Source organism: Marmota flaviventris, chromosome 13, assembly GCF_047511675.1.
Source record: "Marmota flaviventris isolate mMarFla1 chromosome 13, mMarFla1.hap1, whole genome shotgun sequence".
NCBI classification, from domain to species: domain Eukaryota; kingdom Metazoa; phylum Chordata; class Mammalia; order Rodentia; family Sciuridae; genus Marmota; species Marmota flaviventris.
In genome coordinates this window covers 87,285,242-87,300,767 of record NC_092510.1, presented here as the reverse complement: position 1 = coordinate 87,300,767, position 15,526 = coordinate 87,285,242, and the positions used below count along the sequence as shown (strand labels likewise).

Sequence of the window (15,526 nt, the reverse complement as noted above, 5' to 3'; positions counted from 1 at the left end):
CTCGGCACTGAGTAGGTGTGCAGTAAGTATTTGCTAAATGGTGCAATAAAGGACTTGGGAAGAGAAGAAAGAAAAATCATCAACTAGTGGTTTCCATTAAGTTTCTCTGGGAAGGTTGGGTTCATTTATTTGTCATTTGTTAATTTATCCTTCATTTATTAAGTGCCTGTGGTGTGCAAAAGTGTTATCTCACAGAGTCTCCAGAATGCCTCTGGGAGAGGCACTGTATTCCCATTTTGGAGATGAGAACCTGGGGGGCTCTCTTCTAGGTGAACCAGCCTTCCCAGATGCTCAGCCAGGAAGCCTGCAGTGGAATTCAGTCCTGACTTCACTGCCCACATTGTCATCTCCAAGCTGTGTCCCCACATAGATAAAGGAAACTGGAGCCCAAATAGGTTCATGGATTGTCCAAGGTCACAGGGCAAATGAGTGGTGGTGCCTGAACGAGACCTCAGGCCTCGCCTCTGGAGATGTCAGTACCCTAGACATCTCCCTTCTCCCATCACATCTCTTCCAGGAAGGCTTCCATGACTAACATTTCCTCACTCTGATATTCCCCATTCACTCACATTTCCAGAATCTTCCTTTTCCCAGCCAAATTGAACCATATTTTATAATATTTGCTCTAGAAACTAGTTCTTGTCTGCCGAATGTGTGCACTTCTTACCTCTTAAGCTAGATCCTAAGCTCCTTACAAACTCAGAACTGCAGCCACCCTTTGCTGATCACTAGGTTAGGTACTTGATAACATTTGTCTCACATTATTATTCATTGCTATGTGACAGATTATCCTAAATCAAGCATCCTAAAACAAACAAACAAACAAAGTATGTATTACATTATGCAGTTCTGGAGAGTCAGAGTAACTTAGCTGTTGGCAAGGTGGCAATCAGGATGTAAGTTGGGGCTGCAGTCATCCCAGCAGGCTTGAATGGGATGGAGAATTCACCTCCAAGCCTGCACCTGTGTCTTTGACAGGCCCGGTTTCTCTGATTGTTACCTGCAGGCCTCAGTTTCCCACTATAAAACCACTTACCATCTCTCCTACCATCAGTTATCGGTCACATAGACCAACCCTGGTACAGTGCCATGAGGGATGGGGCCTATACAAGAGTGTGACCAGGAATCGTTGGGGACATTCTTTGCAGCTAGCTATGACACATTTACCCCCACACAGCAATCATATAAAGATAGGAGAGTTTAAGTCATGGACCAAAGGTCACACAGCTTGTAATAGTTTGAATTCGGTTTGAATAATTAATAATTCAGTTTGAATTCAGACCCATTATTCATAGGTACATAATTATACAGGTTTGTGGGATTTGCAGTTGTATATTCATACATACACACAACACGATTTGGTCCATTTCATTCTTCAGTACCTACCTTATTCCTCCCCTCCCTCCTCTCTCCCCTGATTCCCTTCTTTTACTGCGGACCCTTCATGAATCCATATATACCCTGAACTTCCTGTCTGGCACTCTGCAGTTTCATCCAACAAATAGCAAGTACCTACTATTGTGCCAGCTGAGGACAAACCCAAGGTAGCCTATACTATGACAAATATTACATTTTGGTGGAGAAGACAGAAGATGAGCAATGGAATAATTGAAACAATGTACACATAATAAATAGTGGCAAAGGGGGACCTCATCTGCCCCCCTTGCCCTCTAAGACATGGGCATGAAGCCCTTAGCAGACGAAGGGAGGATCCTATGGGGGTCACTGATACATCTGCTCCACTTACTCAGAAAGTCTCTCCCATGTTCATGATCAAATTTAGGTATAATTCTAGCTCTGCCTTTATTCTGCTGTGTGATATTAATCAAGTTCCTTCCCCTTTCTGAACCTCAGTTCCTCAACTGTAAATCATCTTGGGGAAAGAGACGGAGGCTCTGCAAGTTTGTCTTCATCAGTCAAATGCTTTAACCTAAAGGAAAGTGAGTAGCATGGAGAGCCCTGAGCTGAGACAAGGGGAGCCGGCCTCTGTGTCCTCCACTCCTGTGCTAAGGGACTCTGTGTGGTGTGCTGCTGCTCTCTGACCCTCAGTGTTAAAGCATGGAGGTCAGATCAGCTCCAAGACCTGCCTTGCCTTGCTCTCTAAGACTGACACGCTTAGTAAGCAACAGGGGGTGAAGTGACTTGCCCAGGAGGCAGTAAAGAGCTGCAGACTGGCAAGCCTTCCAGGCCCTGCCCGGCCACCCTCTGTGTGTGAGTCCCTCTTCAGCTTCCTCATCTGTCCAATGAGAACAATGACAGGACCTGCTGTATTTATTTCCTCCAGCTACTGTAGTAAATCGCCACAAACTGGATGGCTTAAGACAACAGAAATGTATTCTCCCACGGTTCTGGAGGCCAGGAGTCCTACATCAAGGTGTCGGCAGGTCCTAGGGCCCCTACAGCAGAATGTAAGCCTTGCTTCTTCCAGCAGTTATGGTTCATGGCCACGGGCATGCCAATCTCTGCTCCAAGTGCACATTGTCTTCCCCTCTATGTGGGTAATCTTGTTCTGCTTCTCTTATAAAGACATTCATGATAGCATTTAGGTCAGCCAGTAAAATACAGGAGACTCTCCTCCTGAGCTTTAGCTTAATCACATCTCAAAACCTTTACCACAGACAGACGTATTCACAGCTTCCAGGTTCCAGGGCTTAAGACAGGGAAGCATCTTGGGGAGTCATTATCTGTCTACTTCACTGGCTCATTTATTTGTATAAGGACTGAATGAGTAAAACAGGTCATGTGCTTAGATAATGCTCGGGTTGCAGTGAGCACAGATTTGAAAAACCAAGGTGGTTGGGAATCAGTGGCAGATGGAAAGAACTGGGACTACTACCCTACCCCAGGTCTCTCTTGTTTCCCAGTGAGATGGTCCAGTCCCCATCCCTGAGTCTCTGCAGACAGACAGATCCCAGCCCCCAGTGCCAGCAAATGGCTCCAAATGACCCCGTGACCAGGTGCCCTTCTGTCTGACAGAATGTTCAGAGACAAGCAGGGGACTCCTCTGAGCTTGTATTAATATGTACAGCACTTCACTCACATGGAAAATTGATTTTTCTTTTTAAGCACAAAACGTAGCAGTTTTATAACCTTTCTGCAGCTTGACAAAGGCCATTTATAACCTACTTTCTCCATCACCCTTCCTGGTGCCAGTCTCAAATGCTCAAATGTCTCCAAGAACTCTCTTATGCATTCGTAATTACAAATTCTTCTTAGGCAAAATTTAATTTCCAAGAGGGCTGACCTCGTGTTTTGTTGTGGTGGTTTTGGAAAATTAATTTTGTGTGTGTGTGTGTGTGTGTGTGTGTGTATTTATTGATGTTATTCAGAAGGACGGCTTGGGGAGGGGGCTAGGGAGCTGGCTGGACCGGAGACAGGGGGAGGGCATTTTAATCAGTGATGTCCAGTGATGGATGAGGAGGGCTGGGCTCCGGGTGTTTATCTCCGTGGACAGGAAATGCCAGAAGGTTGAATGAAATTAAAACCTAGGTCCTCACTCTTCTGAAGGCAGGAGTGCTCCTATTGCTTCTCCATCAACTGCGCGGGAGAAGATGAGCTCAACCTCAGCAAATGATGGAAAACTAAATAAAGGGCCAGATGTCCCCAGTATCAGATCATCCACTCCCAGAGCACTTAGCAGGTGCCACACACACTGACGAGAACGTGACAGCTGAGGTCACTGAAGGTGGGAATTCTTGGGGTTTTTGCTTAGAGACCAGAGGAGGAATGTGCACAGGGCTGAGCAAGCATCTGAACATTTCTGTCGAGGAACCCCATTATGAGTTTAAGGAATATCTGAGTTTAAAAAAAAAAAATCCATATATCCATTTAAGCTAAGGATGCTACTTAGAAATATCACTTTGGAGAAAAATTTCAGGAGGCCAAGCTAGAGACCTGCAGGCTAGTTAGGAGGCTTTTGGTTGTTCCCAGGATTCCTTTAGAGTTCAAGGGACAAGGGCGGAGAAGAGATCAGTTCAAGACAGAAAGATAACTCACGTTCATTTTGTGAGTACCAACCCTTGCCGCAAATTCTGAAGTAAGTTACGCACCCTCATGATACCATTTAAGCCCCACTAAAAATCTATAGTTGTGTTAGGCCCATTAAGTAGATGAGGACATTGAGAATCATAGAGGGTAGTAACTTGCCCAGGGTCACACAGTGAGAAGGACAAAAGCTGGAACTTAAGCTCATATTATTAGGGTCTCTTTAAATTATATCTGACGGCTTCCACGAGTGACCTTGCTAGCAGCAGACTCTATCAGGTGATAGCAATCCGAACAAGACTGAAGACAACCCAACAGTATCCATAACTTTCCAAACACTTTGCAGACACTATCTCCCTCCATTCTCACCACTCTATGAAGGAGATAGTCACAAAAATCCTCTTTTACAGGCAGGAAGGCTGAGGTTCAGAGAAGTAAAGGTTTTTTTTTCCAAAGCCACCTAGCTATAAATTGGCCAAATGAGTCTTCAAACCTGTCTCTTTTGGTGTCTGACACACGAGGCTCTCAGAAGGTGGGAGGAGGGAGTATTGGGGCCAGCCGCCTCCTGTGCCATAACCACCCTGTTGCCCTCTTTCTGAGCAGTGCCCAGAGGAGCTCAGGCCCATGAAGGACGGCTCTGGCTGCTACGACCACTCCAAAGGCATTGATTGCTCTGATGGCTTTAACGGCGGCTGTGAGCAGCTGTGCCTGCAGCAGACGCTTCCTTTGCCCTACGATGCCACCTCCAGCACCATCTTCATGTTCTGCGGGTGAGTCTATCTGTCCCCAAGGCCCAGGTGTGGGAACCCACAAGGCCGAGGGGGTATGGGTGGGAAAATGGTCAGGAACTGCTGCCTCTCGAGCCTGGGCTGACCTTCAGGGAAATGGCCTCTCATTTCTATTCTGCTTCAGCCCAAGACGTCAAAGGCAAGAGAAGAATGTTGAAGAGAAGAATGACAGAGGAAAAATAAATAATGGATTAATACATGCAATAATAGAGCCCCTACCCCTGTTTCATCCAGGGTCAGAATATTTTCCTTGTGAGGTCTCCTGCCCCTTCTGCATGCCCTCCTGCAGCCCTGGGCAGTGCTGAGTGGAGAGAAAAGCAAGGATCGCGAAGGTGTTCACACAGGAACCATCAGGTGTGGTGCGCAAGCAAATCCATAGGTTTAACCCAGGTTTGAACCTAGATTCTGAAGGAACTCAGCAGGTTGAGTCCAGCATCAGTGTCTGTGGCCCTAGTGCCCCATAGGTGAGGACGAGTAATCGCAGATAGCTGGTGCCTAGGAAACAATACACTCAAAGCTTGTGTCATAGCTTGGGACTCAGGAAGAACTCAAATAAGGATGTTGTTGTTTCTCATTTTCACAGTCCTGGGGATGAAACTCAGGGCCTTGGACAAACCAGGCACATGCTACTACTGAGCTACATGCCCAGTCCCTTAAACTGAATATTAAAAGTAGCAGGAGAACAAAAAAAGGGGGAGCACATTGGAACTAAACTTGCTGAGTAGAATCAGGCCACTTGCTTTCTCTCTCTGGGCTACAGTTTAACTGTCTGTGCAAAGAAATCACTGCACAACTATGGCTCCCATTTCTTCCAACTTACCTTGTTTTCCCTATGTGTAGTAGAGTTACCTCCGCCCCAGACATCACTTAGGAAAGCGTTTGGTCCTCAGTAACCACTCAAGAAAATAGCAGCATTCTGTTCTTCTCATGTCTTTTCTGGTTATATCGTCCCATTAGAAAATTTGCTTATCTTTGACATTCTGTGACTCAGAAAAACAATCGTATGCTTGTGTGAGAAGGATTCCCAGTGCTCTCGTCATTGTGGTAGGAAAGCAGAATATGAGATTTAGCAACCTCTGCAGTCCATCTATCACAGAAAAGGGAGGTGGGTTTTATCCCAGTTTACCAGAAAACTGATTGAATTTGCACGGTTCTAGTACACAGAGTTTAGTATTTATTACAGGGTCTCCTTTCCTGCCCCAGTCACGCTCAGGGTTGCAGGTGCCTTGAAGCAGGTGTTGGGGCAGCTCGCTGGAGGTCCTAGATATGTATCAGTAAAATAAATAAGAAATAAATTAGCCTATGCGGACCTGAATTTATGGCGGTCTCTCCTCAGCCTAAGTGACTGCAGGGCAGTGTTGACTAAATTATGCATGGACTTGGATCTGCAGGCTTGCATACAGAATCAGCTGGGTCCTTATCATTGTTATTTTCCTCTCCGTCTCCTTGTGGGGAGGGTGTTCTTCTATGGAAAATAACAACAGGAACAGCAGCAGCCGCAGCACTAATGGATTTTGACATGGGAAACTATCACCACCTTCCATCCAGAGCCCACGATAGGGAACCTTGGATTTGGTAATGCTGAGATTTTAATCCCATCAGGACTGAAGACTCCTGACCTTCAGTTGCCTCAATACCTACTACCTCAATATAATGATATCTATGAACAGTGCAAAATACTTAACATTTATTATTCAATTAAAGCTAAGCAAAGGTCTACGAAACACAACTGGGAAACACATTATTAATTGTATGACCTTGAACAAGTTACTTGACATCTCTTAGCTCTGGGCCTCAGTTTCTTCATCTGTAAAAACACCAGAATAATAGTCCCTGTCTATAGAGTTGTTATGAGCTCTAAAAACATTGCTTACATTATGATTTACATAATTATTTAAAGTGCTTTGGAACAGCACCCTGCATCAAGTTAGCACTATATATGTTCATTCACTAAAGTAACTCAAGTGAATGATCCTAATGACAGTCACTCATCACTTGCTCAGGGACCTCATGCCCTCAACATTTTGGTTTCTGGATCTCCGAAATGGACTTTCTTACCTTTTCTGCCATGGAAGGTCTGTGGAAGTGTTAAATAAGAGTTGATTTGGGCCAGAGTGTGTTGTGTGCTGTTAAGACCCATCCAATGCAGGTAAACTGGACAACAAAGGAAATGAAACCCAGGTCTCCAAACACCAACTGCAGCTTTAATATGCTTTTGGAAATTGTCTATTAAGGATGCAAATGAGAAGTTACCCACACTTGTTAGAAGCACTGTAAACAATGAAGGCTATTAGCAGGTGCTCGTGAGAGAGTTGGTTGAGGGAGAAGTGGGAAGTTATTGAATTAAGCAGGGAAAACAAAGCAAATCCTTACTTACTCAAAGAGACCTTCCCAACTTGGGGAAAGCTCTGTAAACTTAAGAGTTTTCTGAATATAGGGACAGGTTTAATAATTCTGTTTAATAACAACAGCTCTGGGTTTAATCCCTAGTACCAATAATAATAATAATAATAATGGCAGCTAGCAGTTTACTAAGCACTCCTTTTTTAAAATATTTTTTTAGTTGTAGTTAGACACAATACCTTTATCTTATTTATTTATTTTTATGTGGTGCTGAGGATCGAACCCAGCGCCTAGCACATGCTAGGTGAGCACTCTACCGCTGAGCCACAACCCCAGCCCTACTAATCACTTCTTATGTGCCATGACTATAGTAAGCGCTTTGTGCACATTAACTCATTTAATTGTCATAACAATTCTGCAAGAGAGGTGCTATTATGATTCTCACCTTACAGTTAAGAAAACCAAACAGGGTACACGGTGACTTGCCAAAGGTCACACAGCTAGTAAGTGGTGGCTGTCAATTATTCAAACCCAGTGATTCTGGTGCCAGTCAAGACAGATCTTATGTCAGTTGCTGGCCTCTGGACACATCTAGTCATGTGGTCTTGGGCAACTCACTCAATTTCTTTGAGCATGTGTGTTTTCATGTACCATCAGAAGTGACTACAGCCCCACTATGCAGATCAAGTGAACCTGTGCAAGAATGAGCTGTCATACTTAATTAAGCCCTCAGTAAACCATAGTACTAGTCTAACAGGTGGAAAACCATCACATTCAATTATTTAATTACTGGATTTGATGTCTGGCTTGCCAGTTTATCTCCAGTATCTAGAATAGTGTTTGGCACATAGCAAGTGCTCAATTAGTAACTGTTAAATGAAGTTGCTCAAATAATGGAGCCAAAGGAGTGGTTCCTATTTACCCTTTCCAGCTGCATTTCCAACTATATCCCTCTTCCTGTGTTAGCCTCTTAGTTTCAGCCTCTGTATTCTGACTACTTTCTGTGTCTCCTCTTCCCTTCCCGTGTATACCCTCTCCACTCAGATGTCCCTGAACCTTTAACTTGGACACTTGTTTCATCTTCTGTCATTTCTTTAGCAAGTCCCCCTGGAGTCCATGGGGTCAGCATGAGATGGGCAGCTACCCTGAATCTAAGAACCAATAACCATAAGTTCTCAAGTGGGATTAGGACATGTATGGAAATAATTTTTCTCTTTGTTTTATTTTTATTTAGATATATATATATATACATACATATACATATATATATATATATATATATATATATATATATATATATATATATAATGTATATATATTTTTCATTTCTACACAGGGGGCCTTATTAAAAGAAGAGGCTGCTTACATTTTGCCCTATATTCTAACTTATCCCAATGAAATTCTGACACTTCCCAAAGACTGGACCTCTGCTAGCTGCCCTGATTATCAGCCCCTTACCAAGCCAAGTTCCCCCCAAATGGATAAAGCATCCAGTCTCTAGGGTTACTCCACTACTCCTCTGACTCTCCATTGTGGTTGCCCCATTACCTGGTTGACTCACTGGTACTGCCCCACTGTGAACTCCTCAGGAGCAGGGACAATGCCCTAGTCACCTGTGTGTCTGTATTATCATTCCATACTAATTGACCTAAAGACTTCTTCAAAACTATAAGGGTTGAATTCCTCCACCTAAGGTTTGTTGCACCCACTCTGTGCCCGACCTTTAAGGAGATGCTAAGAGGGCCACGAATCATCAAGCACAAGTCCTAGCCCACCATGTGCAAAGAGGGTACTGTGAGCAGGTGGCTAGGCCTCACTTGGTCCTGACTGATGTTCACAGAGCACAGGTACCAATATGGTAGGCAGAAACAGGTCAACTGGAAGTAGGTTGAGAAGGTCACTGGATACTAAGCTGAAGTATTTAGAAAAGATCTTGTAGGTGAAGAAGCATTACCTTCTGTGAAGAGCCTGACAAGTTACCTAGCAACCGAGTTTGTCGGTTTCATTTGTGTGGGTGTGTTTACAACGTCTGCGGTGCACACTGCCAAGAGAACTTAATTTTATCCACATAAATCCAGCACGGTTTTTAAAAAGCTGTTAATATAAAGATAGGACTGATCAGAGCCATTTGTAAGGAGCAAAAAGGAAAGGGAGAAAATGGTTTCAGGAGTCTGAAATGAGAGAGTTGCTCAACATGAGACAAATTTAACTTTGTGCTTCTTGGCAACCAAAGTAAACAGAGAAAAAAAAAATACCCAAACAAGACATAGTGAATTATACAGTCATCCTTACTTCAGAAAAAGAAATTCTGATTTTCTGTTTTGTTTTCAGGGGGTCTACATCTTTCCCTGATATCATCTGCTAAGAGATTTTCCCACGTATTCTTATGTAAGGGAGAGAATTCCATCAACTTTTTAAAAGTTTCCATATCTCCCAAGTGACTTAGAGAAGGAAACTGAGGCCCAAAGTTCTCAAAACAAGTTAGCAAATAAAATTGAGTTAGGAACTGGGGACATCCCAAGTATGTTTAGGACCTAATTCTCATGAAAATATATTCAAAATATGAGCTCAAAGAGCATATGTGGTCTCAACTCATCCTTATTAGCCTGTTTAATGTCCCTTTCATGTGATTTTAGGAGGAGATGAATTCAGGTATTTAATGTCCACAATTAACTGGAAGCCATTTCTGTCCTTGTCAAAGTCTGGTCTGGTGGAATGGGGGCGACGGCTTTGACTTTGACAGTCAACATCCAGTTGCAGAGGGTGGAAAGCATTCTTCAGGCAAATATTCTTTGGTGGTTTCTGCCTAAAAGCCTTTTTAAGCTAGTGCCTGGGCTGTCCCCCTTCTGACTTTTGATTAGAGGATGTGGACTTTCCCTCTAATAGTTCACACTGAACACTTTCAGGCTGGATTCTCATCAAATATTACTACCTGTGTTCTCTGATGTTGAAACATTGGCCAAAGCTCACATGTAAGAAATATTCACAAAGAATCAAGAGAAACACATAATGTCCACCTTTTCTTCAGCTAGGTATAATTCCCATGGTTTTGTAACATACCCAGAGATTTTTTTTTAAGTAAAAAATAAAAATAAAAAATAGAGAAGCTGAGTGTCGAGGCCCATGTGGGAGAGTCTGCGCTCAGTAACTGCCTCCTGCAAGTTCCCAGGACACCAGGGGATAGTAAAGGCTCTGACAAGGTCCTCGGTGGGGAAACAAATTTCTTTAATTGTAGGGTACGATATTTTCTGCATTTTAACATCTCTGAAATGAGGAGTATCTTATTTTCAATTTTTTTTTCTATGATTTCTTTCTTTTCTTCCATCGTGTTAAATGAAATGCTAGTGTTTCTTACCATTTGGGTGGCTCTTAGAGTAGATCAAATATGCGAATACATTAGCCCAGAGGTCCTCATGGACTCCTGTTTCCTTCCCCCTTTTCAAAAGAATAGCCTCGCATATAGAACCTCCAAAATGGCTTTCCTGGGAACACAGTGTATCCTCGGGTAAAGCCTGGAAACCAAGACCACAGAGAACAGCTCTACTGAGCTTCATTTTGGTTAATGTGGGGACAATCCAGGGAGACTTCATGGGAAGGACTCTGGTGGCATTGGTTAGTGGGGTTAATGCCATCGAGAGCGTCAGCTGCTGGTCCTGGCCCTGATGACCCCAGGTGAGATTTCTCATGGTGTCACGTGTCAGGGTCAGCTCTGAGCAGCCTTCTCCTCTCTTACCTTGATGATGGGTATGCAGGCTGACGCTCACCTGCGTTCAAGTCTGTCTAGCTCCTTGAGCTGTTCTTACCCTTACCTTTTCTCTGTTCTTATTTTTGTTTAGGATTTGATTCCCTTCCTTATTTTTAAAAAATATTTTCTAGTCTGTGGATTTCATTAAATCATTTTATTGGTTCCACAGACCATTGAGAAATGGATGAATAAGCAAATAAATAAAAATGCTGTCTGCACGGAGGGTTTGTACACAATGCCATTTTTTTTTTTTTTTTTTGGTATGTGTGTATATGTGTCCCAATTTCCTCCTTTGAAAAACAGATTTGAGAAAGTCATTTGTGTTGCAGTGGAGAGAACAGTGGATTTGGAGTAAGAAGGCCCAAGTCCACGTCCTGGATTTTCCCAGGTCCTATGTGACCTTAGTCAAGAAGATTAGAAGTCCCAGGCCTCAGGGTCCTCCGTGGCCATGTTGGAATGGAAGTACCATCTGAAGGTCCTGCTGTGAGGATTAAGGAAAAAGTGCTCCTGGGTAGACACATAACAAGGCTTGATGCCACCGTCTCCACAGTCCCAGTGTTACTCATCATGTGAGGGGTGTGTCAGGGTGACACATTTGTTGCCTTCAGCTAAAGTGCCCAGTTTCTGTCTTTGTACTTATTTTATGTTTTGCATTTTGGCATATGTATAAATATAATTTCTTGTGGATTTTGGCTCGTTTCCGGTAAGCCTACGCTCTGTAAGAAAATCTCCCAGACAACAGAATGTTCTGCAGGAGCTGTATAATTATGTGGCATCATATGAAAATAAAATCAAAAACAGAAACCAACAACTAAACAGACCTTCACGTAAATCTTCCTGTGCCCCGAGGTGGCTTGGGGGAGAGAATTGCTTATATTCCAAAACTCAGAGAGGATCATTCGCCTTCCTGAGTCCCTGTGTTTTTACCACTCTGTCTCTAAGGGTCTTACTGCGCACACACCAGGCCTTTTATCTCTCCCTCCTTCCTCTCCTGCTAACCCATAATCCTTCTCCACCCCACGCAAAAGAAAATCACCACAAGCTTACAGTGTGACCAGGTTAAGATCTCTCTCGCTCTCTCTCTCTCTCTCTCTCACACACACACACACACACAATTCACATTCACATGCACTCATACACACTTAGAGATTTGAACTTCTCAGTTTCATTCCCAGCACCATAATGACCGATCACTCTGCTTCTCCAAACCTGTTTCCTTATCCTGCAATGGGAGCAGCAGCTCCCTAAGAAAGCTGTGCATGTCCTAACCTTTCTGCAGACATCCCCACAAACTCAGTGGCACAAAACAGCCCAAATTTATTTCTGTACAATTCTAAAGGCCAGAATTCCTAGAATCTAGGCTTTGCATGATTGCATTCCTGCTAGAGACCTTAGTGGAGAATCAGCTTCCTTTTTTAGCTGGTAGAGACTACCTGTATTCCTTGATCCTTTTGTCTCTTTCTTATAAAGATCACAGGGGGTTATATTGGGTCCACACAGATAACCCAGGATAATCTTTTTGTCTCAAAATTCTTTAGTCCGTCACATTTGCAAAGTCTCTTTTGCTACAAATTTGCAGATGTGTCTGTTATTTTTGTTGTTGTTGTTTTTGTTTCCATAATAAAATGCCTGAGATAAATACTCTTATAAGGAGAAAGGTTTATTTTTTCTCATAATTTCAGAGGTTTCAGTTTATGGTCCCTTGTCCCTGTTGCTCGTGGCCTGTGGCTACCCTGTATGTGAATGTGGGATTATGAGGCAGAGGAGGCTGCTCACCTCATGGAAGAGAAGGGGGGTCAAAAGGGACAGAGGACAAAATATCCTAACTTCCTTCCACTAGGTCCTATCTCTGCCACCTCCCAGTCAACCCATGGGCTGGAGTCCAAGCCTTTAATATGTGGGTCTTTGGGGTCTTTTGAGGATTAGGATATGAACACTTAGGGAACATTATTCTATCTATTAGAGGTTATAATAAGAAACAAATCACATCATATACCTAAAATGTCCACTTGATCATGAAATATTAAATGTGGGCCTGAGCATTGCATATAGTATGTGTGTGGGTATGTAATGCATTTTTTAAAATGTATGCAATACATATAATGATTCCGTGTGCATAAATGTACATTGTCTGATGTATTATTTTCCAATGAAGGAAACACAACAAGTTATGTTCTAAAATTTTGCTTTGAAGCAAAAAAAAAAAAAAAAAAAAAATGAAGTCTAGAGAGAAACCAAAAACTGGGATCTGAGAACTAGTGGAAACAAAATTTATACTCCCTAAAGTAAAACTGGGCTAATAATCAGATAACTCATAATAGCATGAATAATAATAATTACACAATTGCTGGTACATTACTTGGCCACTACACAGTTTTTTTGTTTGTTTGTTTGTTTTTTACCTTTTTTGTGGTGCTGGTGATCAAACACAAGGCCTTGTGCATGCAAGGCAAGCACTCTACCGACTGAGCTATATCCCCAGCCTTTACACAGTTTTGTTCTTTACCTAAGTTATCCCTAATTCTTACATCTGCTGTATAATGAGGATTTAAGTTACCTCATTTAACAGATGATAATACTGAGCCCTAGGAAAGAAGGAGATTTGGCCAAGGTCACATAGCTGGTAGGTGGGACAACCTCTATTTAAATTCAGATTAAATTAGCTCCAAAATTGACACATTGTTTCTCCCTTAAGGGGCATGAAATCTCAATAAATTCACAAAGGTAGAAATCATACATGCTACTTTCTTATTAAGAATTAACAATGAAGGGGGAACAAATCTATTGGGATTTTTTTTTAATAACTACCTTCTAAGTTCCACTTGGGTATGGGAAAAAAAAAGTCAGGCTGAAAACCGCTTTAGAAATAAACAGGAGCAGGAAAGCTGCATGTCGAACTCGTGGGATGTAGGAAAAGCTGCCGTCAGACAGGCCACAGCTTTTTGTAAGAAGCAAGAAAGATTGAAAATAAACAAATGATGCATTTGAATTAAAAAGCCAGAGAAAGAATTATGAAACAATGTAAAGAAAGCAGAAGAAGGAATTGAATTGGAACAGGGGGGGAAAAAGGGAGTCCATCAATGAAATACAAAAAGACTCCTTCAAGCAGAAAGAGAGAGACAGGGGAAAGAAGAGAAGAGAGATTAAAAATCACGTCAGGAATGAGCTAGGGACATAACTATAGAAGCACAGAAGATAAAACAAATTTTATGAGAATGCTGTGTGCAACTTTATGCCAACACACTTGAAAGTCTTGGTGAAATATATTATGTTCTTAGAAAACACAAATTGCCAATTTTGAGTCATGATGATATAGAAAATCTAAGTAGGCAAATAAAGTGGAAATAAATGACAAGAAAGCTAAGTATCAACAACTGAGAAGAAGATATCAAGCCTGGAGATTGATAGGCAGGTCCTGTCAAATCATCTAGGAACCAATAACCTCTAACTTAGGTAAACTGAGCTAGAGAAAAAAACCCAAAATGACAGCTTTCTAATTTATTCTCTAATCCTAAAACCCAAACTGAGAAAATATGTGTTCATCCTTCTAGAAAATTTGGGGAGACACATTAGAAGTAATGACTTATTTGTATTGGTAGGATTCCAAATCAACTGACATAAATCAATAACTTTTCTCAAATCACTAACTAGAAAATATAAGTGAAAATATGATCATATTCTTGAAGTGATAAAGTATAATAATAGAAGCTTTCACTCTCCAGGGACACACCATGTTCCAAACATGACACCTTTAATTCTCACAATGGTTTTTAAAGTGGGACTTCTTTACAGATAAACAAACAAGGTTCAGAGAAGCTAAGCAGTCTGTCTGAGGTCACACACAGCCTGTAAGTGATGGAATCAGGATTTAGACTCTGTTGACCTGGATCCAAAACACATGCTTGTAACCTCTAGAGTGTAGTACCTCCCATAAATGTTTATGAATAAGACATGTGCCATACCTTTCTGACAAAAAGTCTAAAACTTCAAAAAATTTTTTAAAAATGATAAATGGAGATATAAATTCTTTTCTGAATGAGAAGACTTCAATTTATAAAGAAGCTGTAATAGTTAAGATGAGATAAGCTTTGTGGCTCTAATAGGAGAAGACCTCCTGCCCCAAAGAGAAACATGTACACAGAAGTTAGTTTCTTATTCGTGCAAGGTGTGCTGTGATGGAAGCCACCTGCCTTCATCCTGTAATATGCCTTTGAAACACATGATCTCCAAGTAGACCAGAGCAAGAGAAGAAAGGGGCCTGGAAAATGCACGATGTTGTAGAAGGGCTAAGTCTCATCAGTACTGGTTCCATTGCTAAAAATTCCAGCCAATTGCAAGAAAAGCTTCGTCTACAGGGCGTACCCAGGGAGAGGAACAGTGCAATGAATGCAAGAAAGTGTCTCTGGCATAGCCCTCAACAGTGCCCAGCACAGAACTGACTCTCCAATCATATATATATATATATATATATATATATATATATATATATATATATATGAACGATTCTTAACTGAAGACTAAAACTTTCCCCCAACTTCAATACATTACCACCTAAAATTAATCCACCACCTTCCAAATTTTCATGAGGGTTTTCCCTGGCCTTTGGTGAGCTAATTCTAAAATTCATTTGAAGGGGAAAATAAGGAAGAGCACTCTAAAAAGTTTG

The 15,526-nt window shown here is 42.0% G+C and overlaps 1 protein-coding gene across 3 annotated transcripts in view; it reads left to right on the top strand.

The window, feature by feature from the left end:
- The window catches only part of Astn2 (astrotactin 2), an 839,030-nt gene that overhangs the window by 521,934 nt on the left and 301,570 nt on the right, over positions 1-15,526 (top strand). For all 3 annotated transcript variants that reach the window (XM_071600871.1, XM_071600870.1, XM_071600869.1), the window contains one exon: positions 4,588-4,754. In XM_071600871.1, the coding sequence (XP_071456972.1) occupies positions 4,588-4,754 (167 nt within the window). The remainder of the gene's footprint in view (positions 1-4,587; positions 4,755-15,526) is intronic.